Here is a 15,401-nt window from a genome sequence, read left to right on the forward strand (position 1 = left end):
GATAGTTTAATTATCTATAATTATTTTATTACACAAAAATGAATATCCAAAGAGCAAAGCATGGCTAAAATCATTAACTAATTAAAGAATAATTTAATAAGCAAACATGTTTAGCAATTATATGGAAAATATGACTCCTTTTGTGAAGCTGAAAAGACCTCGGAAGAAAAAGAAAGGTCTGAGTTGGAAGGGCTCTTTTCTTTCACAACCCATTGTTCTCCCTCGTGGTTGCCTGCACAGTCCTTCCCACAAATGAACATATTCGAGTTGCCTACCACTTCCTGAAGCCAAATGAGAGAGTAAAACATTTGTACAAATTGTTTTCTCAAGCATCTTCCTCTCTATTGCTTGGATTAATGGAAATTGTTTGACTAGTAGAATAACTAGAACAGGGCCTGGCTGCCTATTTGTCTTTAATTGAAACCTGGGGAGTCAAGTTTTAGAGATGACTTACTGCAGCCCCTTCATTTTACCGAAAGCGCAGGGAGGATCAGGGACTTGGTTGGGTTATACAACTACCTGTGATGGGCTGGGCTTCTAACCCAGACCTTTGATTCAGTCCAGGGATGGAAAAATCAGTAAGTGACTGGAGTGTGGAGATCAGTATATAAAATTAAATATATTAGTTTATTGAATGTATTTGTTTAAATATAATTTCATTATGTTAGTTAATATAATTAATATATTAAAATTAAATACAGTTTCTTCTGATTTTTGGTGGAAGATTTAGGTGTTAGTTAACTTTTTGTCAAGTTTCTACATTTACTTCATTAAAAATCAAAAATAAGTATCAAAGGATATTTGATACATTGCTGAATTCAATTTGTTAGTACTTAGAGGCTATTTGCATCTAAACTCATGAGTAAGATTGGCCTGTTTTCTCTTCATTAAAAATCAAAAATAGGTATCAAAGGATATTCGATACATTGCTGAATTCAGTTTGTTAGTACTTAGAGGCTATTTGCATCTAAACTCATGGGTAAGATTGGCCTGTTTTCTCTTTTATGCTTTACTTGGCAAGTTTTTGGAATCAAGGATATGCTAGTCTCACACAGTGTTTTGGGGAAGTTTTCCATATTTTTGGTGGGTCAGAAATACTTTGTATAACCTAAAGGTTGGACAGGAATCACCCATAAAACCAACTGGGTCTGGAACCTTTGGGCAGAGGTGGGATATATAGATATATACTGGGGACCCAGAATAAAAACTTGTCAAAGTATTCAATATTTTAATTTTTGCATTAAAACTCGGTATTATTTTCAGTTTTGCATCTGTATGTGTTTAAACCTGTTTCAATATTTTAGTCATTCTTTAATCATTGCCCTATGACCTAAGTACACTTAGGGAATTCTCTGATCTGAGGGTCAGCAAACTTTTACTGTAAAGGGCCAGATAGCAAAAATTTTAGATTTTGCAGGCCATATGGTCTCTGTCCCAACTACCCAACTCTGCTGCTCTGGCAAGAAAGCAGCCACAGACAATATGTCAATGAATAAGCATGGCTGTGTTCCAATAAAACTTTATTTACAAAAATAGGGGATGAGTCATAGTTTGCAGAACCCTGCTTTTATCCATACAATTTGTGACAACTCATTACCATTTCTTCAAGTCCAGACCTCAAAATGTAACTTAAGCTTGCTGAAAGTACGAAAGCCAATGGTTCAATACAAAATATACATTATGTCTTAGGAATGTGCCCAGTCCTGTTATAATGCAGTGTTTTAATCGAACTGTTGGCTGTTTTGAATGTTAGGATTCAGGAGCCTTTTGACCAAGAAAAGGGCCTTTGAATGTGGCAATGGAAGTTCTTAAGGTTGAATACTTATGGCAGAGAACTTAGAAATTCCAATGTAAGAAGCTCTTGGTTCTCAGATGGGGGAATAGCATCCAGCTATCATGTTGCCTTGACTAGCGGTCGAAGATGGTGATACTCTGGTGCCCACTTAAAGGGAAATAAATGCTTTTGCAAGAGTTAAGAGTGTCTCCCATTAACCATTGCATAAAACCCCTGCGTGCCTGCTTTTGTCCACTGAACGGCCAGGTTAGGGAGTTTATAGACATTAGTTTCTTGTCCTAAAAGTAGGCTGTTTTCCCCAGGTCCAGTGCTTAATGACACCCCCAGGGCATCTCCCAGGTAGGTGGTCCGAACACTCAGATGCTGGGCCCAGGTTCTGGGAGGCGTCTGAGAAACAGACCCAGCCAAGTTCATTCAACTTAGGGTAGTGACCCTTTTCAAATGACTGTAAGGAAAGTTGGAAAGAAAAATGTTAACCTCCTGCCTTGAGGAAGCTCTTTCTCTTTGTAGTTTTTCCATAATTAGAGTCACATTCAGACTTGAATTTAATTAGTGCCATTCCAGATATCTTCCTCACATGGGCTGCTATCAGGATTAAACGAGATAAATAAGATATTACATGTCCAGCTCAGGGCAGCGTCTTTTACACAGTAGGAGTTCAATCATATGGGCTGTTGTTAGCCTTATGACTACTACTACCGCTACATGTGATAGGGTTGTTTCTCCAGGGTGTAGGTCTCAGCCCCTGCCATCCTGGTGATGGTGCAGCCTAGCACAGTCTCTACACAAAAGATGGGGAGCCGTGTGCACCAGGTACCAGTCTGGTTATAGAGAGGCATCGTGACCTTCATGAGAGCCCTGGAGGCTGTGAAGTTTAGAGAAGGTTTCCCCAAGAAAGGAGGATTTGAGCTCAGCCTTAAAGAAGGGCAGGATAGGGGCTTGTCTGGTGGCGCAGTGGTTAAGAATCTGCCTGCCAATGCAGGGCACACGGGTTCGAGCCCTGGTCTGGAAAGATCCCACATGCTGTGGAGCAACCAAGCCCGTGCGCCACAACTACAGAGCCCGTGCGCCACAACTACTGAAGCCCACGTGCCTAGAGCCCATGCTCCGCAACAAGAGAAGCCACCGCAATGAGAAGCCTGCACACCGCAACGAAGAGTAGCCCCCGCTTGACGCAACTGGAGAGAGCCTGCGCGCAGCAACGAAGACCCAACGCAGCCAAAAATTTAAAAATTAAAAAAATAAAAAATTTAAAAAAGACTGAAATTGCTGGAAAAAAAAAAATGAAGGGCAGGATAAGCAAAGGAAGAGAGAGGTTGGGGGAGTTTGATTTGTATCCAAAGACCATGACCCAACAACTCAGGCCGGGCAGACTCCGTGAAGGGCAGCAGTGGGAGGGGAAGGTGGAGGGGCCAGGGGAGTCCAGGTTTAACTGGTCACTTTTTAGAGGCTGGGGAACCAGGCGTGATGCTGTGTACAAAACAGCACGGCAGGAAGGCAAACTCCCATCTCTGGCACCCACGGCGGCAGAGAGAAAGCCCTCGGGGAAGGATGGGTGAGGGCTGGGGTGGGGCAGCCGTTCAGGCAGGGGCGGGCTGGAAGCAGCCATCTCTGATCCATTTGAGGTCCTGCTGGCACAGCCGCATCTAGCTTATTTCCAAGTCAGTTATGGGCTGATGGTATTTGAAGCTGGAAACTGGAAGTTGGCACTTCATGAAAACGAGGAGCAGGGCTTTGTTCCCACATCCATTACCGTCACTCCGCCTGTCAGCCCTTGGTTTCTAATAACACCAGAAAGAATGTGGACATTTTTCATGATAGTTAGCTTTTGCTCCCTCAGTGCTAATTTTCCTTTTTCTCAATAGTTCAGGCTGGGGTTGGAGGGAGGGAGCTGAGGATAGGGCCCTTCTCCCAAGAGCCTGAGAAAAAAACTCCTGTGTCTCACGGGCTGTGATTGGGTCGAATGTCCATCCAGGAATCACACCCCGAATCCTGGGAAACTCCAGGCCTAACTTTGAAGCACACAGACTTGAGAGGAGGGGCTTGTTTGCTGAGGATGGTGGAGGGATTGTTCTAGAAGAACAGAAGGATGCTATGTAGCAGAAACAATGGATTTTTTTTTTTTAAATAGGAGGAGGTTAGCTTTCCTCTGAATTTCTGCCCCTTGAAAAGGCACAGATATCTCCCCCAAAGCATCAACACTCTCCCCTGCCCCTGTCTCCGTTTTATCATGTCTTCCTCTGCTTCCAAAGGAGAAACAGTTGTTCTGTGATGGAATTAGTCCAGTCTGAAGGAAATTGTTTATTGGTCTCTGGAGTTGGATGAGTTTATAGATGTAAATTATCCTAAACTATTAGAACTGCTCCAGTATCCTGGAGAATAGCTGACATCACTGGCTTTCAACTGCAAAAAAAACCTGGAGGGTTTAGCCGGGGGGTGGGGTTCAGATAGAACCCAGCAACCTAATACATTATAACAGTTTATGGCATTAATTGAAACTAATTGAAATTCATCTGCTATTACCTCTGTACTTTCCATGAAAATGAAAAGTAGGATGAAAGTAAAGTACAAAAAAATACACCGCCTTGATGGCCCGAAATGGATCAATTATTTTTATCTTTAGCTAAATACAGTTTACTGCCTTATTAAAAGCATGTTTGTAAGAAAAGTATAACATTAAAATTCCAGTGCATGAATCACCGAACAAAGCCTTTGTTATGCTATATCTAATATATTCTTCCCTTTTTATTTGACAGAGCAAAATGAGACGTGTCATAGAAATCTTATGCTTTGACTTATAAAAAGTAAAAAGAGTATTTTCTGGTCTATTCATGAACATAATATGTTTTTTAAGTGTGTGTTTATTTCACAATTTATTAATATTCTAGGGTATCTATTTAAAATTCTTTCATTATCTGGTTATTCCCTAAAGTTAATAATACAGATACAATGCCGATTAGAGTAGTTTTTAAGGAACATGTTATATATCCATCTGCAAATATAGTGCAGTGGTGTGAGCACTGGTTCTGAAATCAGACCTGGCAGGTCTGAGTTCTGCTGAACTATCTACTGCTGTGTGACCTGGAGCTTCTTACTTAACCTCTCTGTCCTCAGTTTTATGGAGAGCATAATAAAACTTTTCTCATGGGCCTGTTCTGATCTTACATAATCTCTGTTTCTTTTGAAGTGGAAAGGAACCATAGTTCTTCATTAAAATACAATGGAATATGTAAATATACATACAATAATAAAATAATTTAAAATACATAAATTATAAAATGTAGTATATAATTCTTATTTTCTCTGGTCTTAAAAATGCAATAACTATGAAGAAAAATTCGTATTAATATCTGTGTGCATAAATCTTGAATTTATTTCTTATCCTCTTGAGATGTGAGTTCCTGCCCAGAATGCCAGATCAGAAAATCCTTCCCTTTTCTCCTTTCCGAGTGATGGTTTTCTTCCTGGAGAATCCTTCATCTTTACATCTTGTGTGGGCTTGCCTTATTTTGGTGGTCACACAATCAGAGTTGCTGGTGTATTCATTTACACCTTCAACAAGAGTGTATCAGAAAGCAAAAGCATCACCTTCACGTTCATGCCAACATTTCAGACGGCTGGTCTTAGCGCTTTTTCAGCCTGAGGTGGAGAAGTGACAGCTCACCCAGGTGGTGATAGGAATCATCACGCCCCCTCTTCCTCCCCAGCTGGGCCCCTCTTTCCTTTGGAAGCTCCCTTGCACATTCTGTCCCAAAGGTCGTTGCAGGCGAGCGTGAGAGAGAGACTGGGTGCCCCTTCCCGCCAACTTTAACTCCAGGGGCTTTCACAAGGTCGTCTTTTCACCACCGTGCCCTCCTTGTACTCTGCCTCCCAACTCTGCTCTGTACTCTCAGTAACGCATAATTTATCCCCTAGAAGGAGCAACAAAGATCGGCCTCCCATGAAAACTGGTATGGTTCTATTCCATTGCCCCCTATTGAAAATCCACCCAGACTGTTCGAATCATGAGTTATCATTTGCCAGTTCAAAGTAGGGCCGCCCACCACTTCCCCTCTGTCACCCATCAGGTCAAGTGCAAAGACTGGTTGTTTCTTATCTGTTAAGTAAACTGAGCTGCTTCGAAGAAGACAGTGACCAGATCTCTTAGCATAAAACTGATATCCAGGGGGAAATCCTCAGCTTTTCCACTCTGTTTCTTCCACATATGCATAGAAACTTCCAAAGAATATATGCGAAATCCCAACTAGATAAAGGAAGCCCCTGCAATGTGTCACCTCCTTCAAAGTATTTGCAAAGACTCCGTGAGTTACAGAGCACCTAAGTGGTGGAAATGCATGAGCTCAATGAATCTTTAATGAACCGGGGTTGTCTGACCTCTTAAGCCCGCTGTAGATGACAGATGCCGTGGGTTCCACATACCCTGGGGCTGCCCCCCTTCCTCCACCAGCCGTTAGGATGTTCTGCGCCAGCAGGACCCCAGCCACCCGCCTGGTCCACTCGGAGTGGGACACACTGTCAGACCCAGCGTCGCCCTTACAAAGCCCTTTGCAGTGTTGTTATTCACGGCCCAGTTCCCCCACCCCTCCCCCACCTCACAACCACTTTTTCTCACCTGCTTTTAAACTCTTGCTTGCTTCTAACTCAGCCAGTAATGGAAGAAATCTATTTCTCTGAGGCGTTCTGGGTTCTTCTCTCTCTCTGCCCCCTCCCTTTCTTTCTCCGTTTCCTTCCCTCTCCATCTTCCCTCTTTGATTTGGCCCCAAATTCACCCAGCTGTCCACAGCGTGATAGTTACACAAGGGCTCACCTCCCTGTAAAATATCCTTGGTCCCTCGGTTTAAACTGCACCAACATGGCATGAGTATTATTTTATACTGTCGTGTTGGAGGCACACACAGTTTTGGTTGCATTTAGGATCGTGTAGGATTTCGTGGGCTAGAAGGGAAACCTAATAGCCAGATCTAACATGTTTCTGTGTTACAAATCTCAGGTATACAACCCATCCTGTGGCTGGACTGGTCTTGTAGTGCCAACTTAATAGTGAATACCAGGTCGAGGGCTTCCCTGGTGGCGCAGTGGTTGAGAATCTGCCTGCTAATGCAGGGGACACGGGTTCGAGCCCTGGTCTGGGAAGATCCCACATGCCACGGAGCAACTAGGCCCGTGAGCCACAATTACTGAGCCTGCGCCTCTGGAGCCTGTGCCCCGCAACGGGAGGGGCCGCGATAGTGAGAGGCCCGCGCACCGCGATGAAGAGTGGCCCCCGCTTGCCGCAAGTAGAGAAAGCCCTCGCACGAAACGAAGACCCAACACAGCCAAAAATAAATAAAGTAGCTATTAATTTAAAAAATAAAAATAAAAAAAATAGTGAATACCAGGTCGAAATACGTAGTAGGAAAACCTGGCCAGAGTGAGGGTGTTCTGCGGTAAATATCGACAGGGCCCAAAAGGAAAGCACAGTTAGTTTCGGATCAGCAAGCTGATAAAGCTCAAACACTCATCCGTGTATCTGGTCAGGAAACGTTTTGTCACACCCATTGCAGGCCAGGCTCTGTGTGAGGCCCCAGGGTGGGCAACGTGGGCAGGGTGAGCCTGAAGTCCTCCCCCAGGTAAGCCAGGGCGTGTAGACTGCCGATGCAAGGAAGGCAAGGCAGAGACGGCCTCGGGCCTGCAGGGACCTCACCTGCCGGGGGCTGGACCTTCTGCTGGGGCCCAGGTACAACCACAAGCACAGCCCAGTCCAGGGGGCTTCAAAAGCCCTAGTTCCACCCCATCCATGCTAGTAAAATTACTCTGATAAGTATAAGTAATCATATTTTTATACCTAGATTGATTTGTCCCGAAACGAATACATTAACAATCAAAATCTTTGTCTGCTAGCTTTTGTCCTGGGGACTCCCCAAAATATGACTTTGTTTATCCTATGAATTATCTTCATGCTTATATTTTTACTGTTAGCTTATGAAAAAATTACTTACGGGCATTTGCTTGAAGCCAATGTTATTGGTAACAGTTCTAAATGTTATTGTTACTGGTAATAATAATAATAATAATAATGGATTGTGTATTTTTTTAAAGAATTTAGATAGGGGGCCTGGCCCAGAAAGAGAGGTGTTACCAGAGATAACTTTTTATTTTCTTTTGGCCATGCTGCGTGGCTTGCTGGATCCCCGACCAGTGCTCGAACTCAGGTCCCTAGCAGTGAGAGCTTGGAGTCCTAACCACTGAACCACCAGGGAGTTCCTGGGATTGTGTATTAAAGTGCCTGGCTTTAGGCCAGGTATATAAGAGTCATGAGATAAACAGGAATTGAATCTAAAAATTATTTACAAAGAAAAAGTGGGAAATGATATAGAAAGAACTCACAATTGCACAAAGATAATGGAAAGAATAATCCCCCCCAGAGTGGAAACATGTAAAAGGCAAGGGATCAAACTGGCAAAGAGTAACAGGCTGACTTTGTAACATTGGGTCTTGTTATGTATGTGGAGGAATGTGATCTGACCTGTGACATGTTCTTATTTAGGTAGTAAAAAAATTATAATGAGATTTTATTCTGTTTTGTGGGTAATGAGACCATGTAAGTAAATAATCATATAAAACACGTTTAGATGAAAAATTTTAGATGACATCACATAGGCATGATTTACTATGTGCCCAATATGAGTGTGATTTTGGACCGTTGTTCAGCAGATATGCACACACACACATCCCCACTGTGGGCAGAGTGTGCTTCACCCCCTTGGGCGGGTGCGGGTGTGGCCGCATGACTTGCTTTGGTCAATGGAACATTAGTGGATGTCTTGCAAGGAGAGGCTTAGAAAGTGTCTGAGCAGTTGTGCTTGCCCGCCTGTGCTCCTGCACAGCTCCCGAAAGAGAATATGCCTCAGGTCACTGTTGGTCCAAAGAGGATGAGAGAGACGTGGTGCAGATCTGACCCCAACCACAGCTTGGAGCCACGTCAGCCAACATCAGCCAGCCCACAGACGTGTAGGCCAACCTGCAACAGGCTTACTGTTGTTTGGCATTGAGTTTGGGGGTAGTTTGTCATGCAGCATTATCGTGGCAATAGCTGACAGTTACAATAACTGAAGTCTCGTATTTGGGGGAGGCGTTTCAAATTAAACTAAGAGATAGACAAAACTATTTAGAAGTTAGCATATCTATTAATAAACGTCTAATTTAAATATTAGAGGTTTTATGAAATGTATGGAAGTCCTCATCCTCTCCAGCTGCCTACAATCTGTGGGCAACCCTGGCTAAATAACCCTGCATTGCTGGGGCTTCCATGAGCCTGTAATGAAAAAGCCCATCTCACAGAGTAGTTACTAAAAGCCAACATGAAGGAGAGACTGGAAAAATATTAAACTCTGAGTTGCATGGGGCCTAAGCACTTAAATCTGTTTCACTGAAAAGGAATATTGTTTTTGCATGCATATTTTAAAGGGGCAGAAGACCTCAAACCTATGACAGTTTGAGGTTCAAGTTTTGGCTCTCCTGGCAGGCTAGTTCTTTGTTGTGTCAGACCGCCAGGATTCATGTTGCACAGCAGGTGGGAGCCTCAATAATTTAAGCAAAATGTTGGCTCTTTCAGCCAAGGAAAAGGCAGCTCACCCAGGAATGCTGCACTAGCGCGTCTGAATAGGGCGGCAATCAGAGCCCCCAAATCGGAGCGTCCTAGGGAAGCCAGGAAGGAAGGACCCTGCCCCTGGCTTCCTTGCCCCCTTGGCTTTCCACGTTTGAGCAACAGGAAGTAGGGGAGGACTTTCCAGAAGCTCTTAACCTTAGGGAAGCCATCTGAAAGCTATTCTAGTTCCTTTCCTTCTAAACAAGTAAGATAAGCCATTATACGTCCTCTCAATTTTGGATCGAAATAGATTTTTGCATAATTTATTCCACCAAATTGAGTAAGTACACTTGCATTTATTTTGTCTCATAAAATTCCTCTTCATATCATTTTATAAACAGGAAGAAAAAGAGAGGTAGATTCACAAATCTATCATTTTGTGGTAAAATTGTTACAGCTTGCCTGAAATGTGAGCCTACAGCAGTTTCTGTCTTTGTGAAGAGGTAATAATGCCAATTCAGTGTCAAAAACAGCATATAAATAGCATATAATACATCTCACTCATGTAATAGGATCATTGGTCTTAACACTTATATCATTAGTAGAAGAGCATATGTAATTACTTCTATAATATTTTTAAGAAATATAAATAAATCGTATAGACTGTTACCATCAAAATGCTCTTACACAGGGAAATCTCTCAAAGTTATTTTGTGATTTTATTTTTCCTCACCAAAAGAATACCTGTCAATCTCTTTTGCTAGGTCTTGACACATTAAATCCTAAAAATCAGAATTTGAATCTTTATAAAATTATCTGTTGCAAAGCAGAATGTTCTAGTCTTTAGTTCTCAAAGAAGGAAAAATGTCCTTGAAATCAACACGATTCAACAATTAAGTATTAAAATATCCGTACCATCATGCACATGACAATTATTTTCACCATTGTCCTTTTCATCACTCAGGAAGGACTTGCATTTATTGCAAACTTTAGCCATTTTTCCCCTTAATAAGTGTAGCAAATAGGGAACAAAAACAAGGTAAAAGGTTTTATTCTCACCAGTTTCATTTAGCATAATTTCAACTTTCAAATTATAGGAACATAAATGAATGTCCTACTTCTGTGTTAAAAGTACTTGACTACTTTGTGGGATGTTGTGTGCCCATTCTGTGCTAAATTATCTTGGTCGCTGTTGCTAGGTAACACCGCTGGCTTCCCACAGCTGAAAAAAAATGAGAGGGTTGGAGGGAGCAATTCGGCATTATTAGCATTTGACTAATAAGGTTGTTGGGTTTTTTTTAAACTATGTATCTAAGCATTTGTCCCCTTCTCTAGGGAATGTCATCGTCTATGGGAACACAATTGACACATACACCACGGTGGAGACGCTCTTGAACTTGGGTGTGAGGGGCTCCTACATCCACCTGGTGCAGCACCCACCCACCTCCATCATCACCTGCATCAACAACTACGCGGTGGAGGGCGCGGTGGAGGATGTGCTCCGAGCCGCGGGGGTGACCGTCTACCGGGACGCGGTCCTGGCTCAGTGGAATGATGGCCTGAACCCAGACCCCATCCACAGAGCCAGCTTCACCACACCCACCAAGCCCTTCCAGCTCCCCTGCTCCGTAAGTAGGTTCCCAGAACCTCACTCACCACCTTTGGGGGACTTGGGGCCTGAAAGGTGGTAGGTGGTGAATTTACAGTCACAGGGTATTTTTTCCCCTAAACGTTCAGATTTTCTATTGCTGAGAAACGAGCCACCCAAACTGAATGGCCTAAAACAACAACAGCCATTCCATATTCTCTCTCGTGGTCCTGGGGCTGGACCGGGCTCCGTCAGCAGTTCTCCCTGGAGGTCTCTCCTGGGGCTGACGTCAGACTGGGGTTGGGGCTGGAATCGTCTAGAAGGTGTGTTCACCCACTTGTCCGGCTGCTGGTGTCAGATCAGCTTCAGGTGAGATTTGGACCTGAACACTTACAAACGGCCCCTTCATGGGACTGAGCTTCCCCTCTGCATGGTGGCTGGGTTCCGAAAACAATGGGACAGAGACAGAGAGAGAGACGCAGAGAGAAAGAGAGAGAGAGACAGCATATCTCCTTTCGTGACCTAGCCTCAGAAGTCAAGCCGCATCCTTCCACCGCATTCTGTGCCCTAGAAGCATGTCACTAAGGCAGCCCACACTCAAGGGGAAGGGAACTGGACCCCACCTATTCCTGGGCAGAGTGTCAGGGGGGGTGGCTTTGAAGAGGGCCAGCCCCACTGAGAGCTTCCCATGTCCCGGGTACCATGCTGCACACTTGCAGCGCATTCTGTCCCCTCCTCACAACAGCTCTTTCAAGGGAAGCATCCCCACCTTACAGACGAGAACACCGTGACTCCACGTCAGCTGAGATCCCAACCCAGGCCATCAGGGCCTCAAGGTCCATGCTGTGTCGACCTCCTAAGATTCTGGAAACAGCAATAGTGGATCTTCCCCCATGATGTATGGAGAGAGTACTTTGCTTCGCGGCTTGTCACAGCTCAGCTCACACCCTGCTCAGGAGATGAGCAGAAAGCAGGAGGGAGGAAGAAGAGAAAGGGGCCAGTTGATGTGACGGAGAAGCAGGAGACCCCTCCGAGAGAGGGGGCTGCGGTCCGAGTGAGTGCTGCAGCTATGGGGGTCAAGGGCTGTGTTGGCAGTTGGGATAAAGGATGCCAGCAGCATCTAGTGGGCAAGCTGGCTGGGGACCCCCGTGGGGGCTCATAGCAGTCCCTCACCTGGCAGTAGGAGTGGGTCAGCCTAAGTCAGGGCTTCTCACCCAAGGGCCCCTATGGGCCACCCTCATCCCCCCAGAGTCTGGACTGGAGCTCAAGGCAGACCACCCGCACAGAGGGGGTTTCCCTGCCACCTCTCGTTTCATTCTGACAACCCAGGGGGATTTTGCATTCTGCTCTTCAGTACCTTCCTTTATTCCTTCACTCCACAAACATTTATTGGACACCTACTAGGTCTCAGGCTTAGTCCTAAGTGTGAGGGATATAGCAGTGACAAAGACAGAAAAAGTTCATTTTATTTTAACATAAAAGTGACACCATCTACACATGTATGTCACAATACCTGTATAAGATAGGGAAAATCAACATCTTTTCACCAAAAGTTTCCTCCCAAAATGATGATCGTGGAAGATGTATGCCCAGGTTATCCTGGGCAACTCTGGGGGTGAACACATACCCTGCTTAGGGCGCATGGGTGCAAGAAAACCTCCCCCAATATCCAACTGAATACAGGTTCTGTAGCAGCCCCTGCTGGCCTTCACTCTCCTGTCCAGGTCAGAATTGGAATCATGGCAAAGACATCTTGCAGATACTCTCAACTGCCTTGATCCAACACACCTTCCTGCCCAAACTTCACCCTAAATGGATGAGTCGGACGTTGGCCTGCTGTCCTCAGGTCCTGTCTCCAGCTTCCCCTGCTCTGCTCTGTACCACGACGAGGGGCCTCCCAGCCCCAGTTTCCCCCGACTCTCATCTGTGTTTGACCAACAGTAGGTTGGCCAAACTGGCAGGAGATTAGAAACTGGAAGAAGGGAACAGTCAGGGTATTTGTCCCTCCCAATCGTCAGCTTTGGGTGGCATCTCTGCCAGGGAATTAGGAGACTTTTGATGGGCACGAATATATTCACAATCTCCACTGTGGCCATGTGGTCATGGTGTCGTGGGCTGAATTATGTCCCCCCAGAGAGATACGGTCCTAAGAACCAGTACCTGTGGGTATGACCTTATTTGGAAATAGGATCTTTGCAGTTGTAGTCAAGTACAGAGAAGGTCATCCTGGTTTGGGGTGGGTCCTAACTCTAATGATTGGTGCCCTTACATGGAGAGAGAGACTTGATGACAGAGAGGAGGCCCATGAGGAAAAAGGCCCCATGCTGATGGAGGCAGAGGTGGAGTGATGGCAGCCACGGGTCCTGGAGCAGCAGGGATGGCCAGCAACCACCAGCAGCTGAGGAGAGACGAGGACCTCTCTAAAGTTCTCTGTCTAGCTAGACATTTGTCAATTGTATTGATTTTTTTTCCCCCCAAAGAACTGGCTTTTGAGTTTGTTAATTGTCTCCGTCGTCTGTCAGTTTTCTCTCTCATTGATTTCCGCTCTTAACAATTATGTTCTTTTTTCTGCTTGCTTTGGATCTACTTTGCCTTTCTTTTTCTAGTTCCTTAAGGTAGACCCTTAGGTCATTATTTGTAGAAGCATTTAAAGCAGATGTTCCTACTTCATATTTTCATCCACTATGTACTATTCAGTTGGCATTACAGGAGCACGTGAGTTGTGTCTGAGAGGTCTGAGAGGTCTGTAACTCAGAACACGTGCTCCCACGGACAGTGTTGGATTTGCTGATCCGACGTTCACTCTATTCCACAAACCCCTATGTCCCAAATGTAACCGTAGCATCAATGCCTACGCCAAAACCATATAAAATAATATGATAGAGGTACTGATAGTCTTTAAAACCCAGGAAAACAAGGGCTAGTATATGTATGTGCCCCTTAATAAAAGAGTTGTTTTAAGTAGGAGAAAAACTGGGTAGGTAGAAGAACTTTGCAGGGATGCTAAAAGGGGCTGCTGAGCATTAATGGTCCTGTTTTTCATGCATAATTTCAATTCAAATCAAATGTCCTTCCTATTTTTCTGTGAGTGGGAAGTCTGTTTCTATAGAGATGGGAAAGGAGTAGGGGAGAAAAAAAAAAGAGGAATAGAGAGACAGAAAGTTTCAGAGTCAGGGACTCAGAGAAATATATTTTTCTGTGGTCACTGAGCAAGGTTATAAAACAGAAAAATTTTTAAAGAGGTTTGAAAGAAAGAAGCTGCCTGGATGAGAGTAATTGGGATAGGATTAGACATCTGAGTGAACAGAGACAGGGAAAAGGGCAAAGGCCCTGCCGGTTCCCTGAGGGAGAAGAAAGGACGTCATAGGGATGGTGGATCTGAGTCCAGTGCTGTCCAATAGAACTGTCTGCGATGGTGGAAATGGTCCACGTCTGTGCAGTCTAATATGGCAGCCACCGCCACCTGTAGCTTTTGGGCATTTGAAATAGGCCACCACAACTGAGGGTCTGGATTTTAAATTTTGTTTAATTGTAATTAATTCAGATTTAAATGTATATAGTCACCCGTGACTAGTGGCTACTGCAGGCTCATTTGTGGCTCATTCCTCATTGGCGCGCCATTCCTAGGTGTGGGGAAGGGCATGGAAGGGGGTTACCTCTGGCTCAGGACAGCTGATTTCTGTACGTAATGGGGCAAGTGAGGTGGGTAGAGCTGGCGTGTGAAGGAAGCAGGGAGTGTGGTATCCACCAGTATGATGAGGACCCAGGTCATATGTTCATTTCTTAGCATGCCTTTAATAAGGTGGCAAACTGTGTTTAGGTAAAGATAAAAATGATTCAACTTAGCTACTTCAGTGACAACTGAAGACTTAAAAACAGCTAACTTGGACTGCTTTAATGACTTAACATCAATATGGAAGATGATCTCCAGATAAGTATGAGAACGCATTAAAATTTGAGCAGAGAATGGAGGGGCCTGCAGGTACCTTGTAAATCTTCACTGAATCAGCATCTGCCGTCCCAGGGCAGGAAGTAACCAGGCAGGAGCCCAAACCTGGTGGGTACCAAGGCGGACGGGGCTTGCATCCTCTCTGGGGCATCCTGCAGGGAGGGACAGGCTTTCTAGGTTTAAAGGGGCAGGATTGGGGCAGCCTGAAGCTCAAAACTGGACGAAGTGACCCCAAGAAGGAACCTGGCGAGACCTAAGTGTCAGACGCAGGAGAGGAAAATGGAAGGAGGCTGAGAAGGAGCGATTCGAAATGTCCGAGAATGAGGGGAAAGTGGTGTTTATGAATGTAAACCTCCTTACGGGGAAGAACGTGCTCTTGTGGGAGATATTCCACCACGTGGCACGCTCGCCACTGGATGTCTAGATTGAGCAATAAAAAAAAAGAGTGACATTGAGTGATCTTAATTTCTTCTTCGTACCAAAGATACACACACCATTATGA

The 15,401-nt window shown here is 44.6% G+C and overlaps 1 protein-coding gene across 2 annotated transcripts in view; it reads left to right on the top strand.

The window, feature by feature from the left end:
* Positions 1-15,401, top strand: part of CFAP61 (cilia and flagella associated protein 61) — a 262,542-nt gene that overhangs the window by 190,244 nt on the left and 56,897 nt on the right. For both annotated transcript variants that reach the window (XM_007191888.3, XM_057528332.1), the window contains exon 22: positions 10,698-10,990. In XM_007191888.3, the coding sequence (XP_007191950.2) occupies positions 10,698-10,990 (293 nt within the window). The remainder of the gene's footprint in view (positions 1-10,697; positions 10,991-15,401) is intronic.

This window comes from Balaenoptera acutorostrata, chromosome 15 (assembly GCF_949987535.1).
Source record: "Balaenoptera acutorostrata chromosome 15, mBalAcu1.1, whole genome shotgun sequence".
NCBI lineage: Eukaryota > Metazoa > Chordata > Mammalia > Artiodactyla > Balaenopteridae > Balaenoptera > Balaenoptera acutorostrata.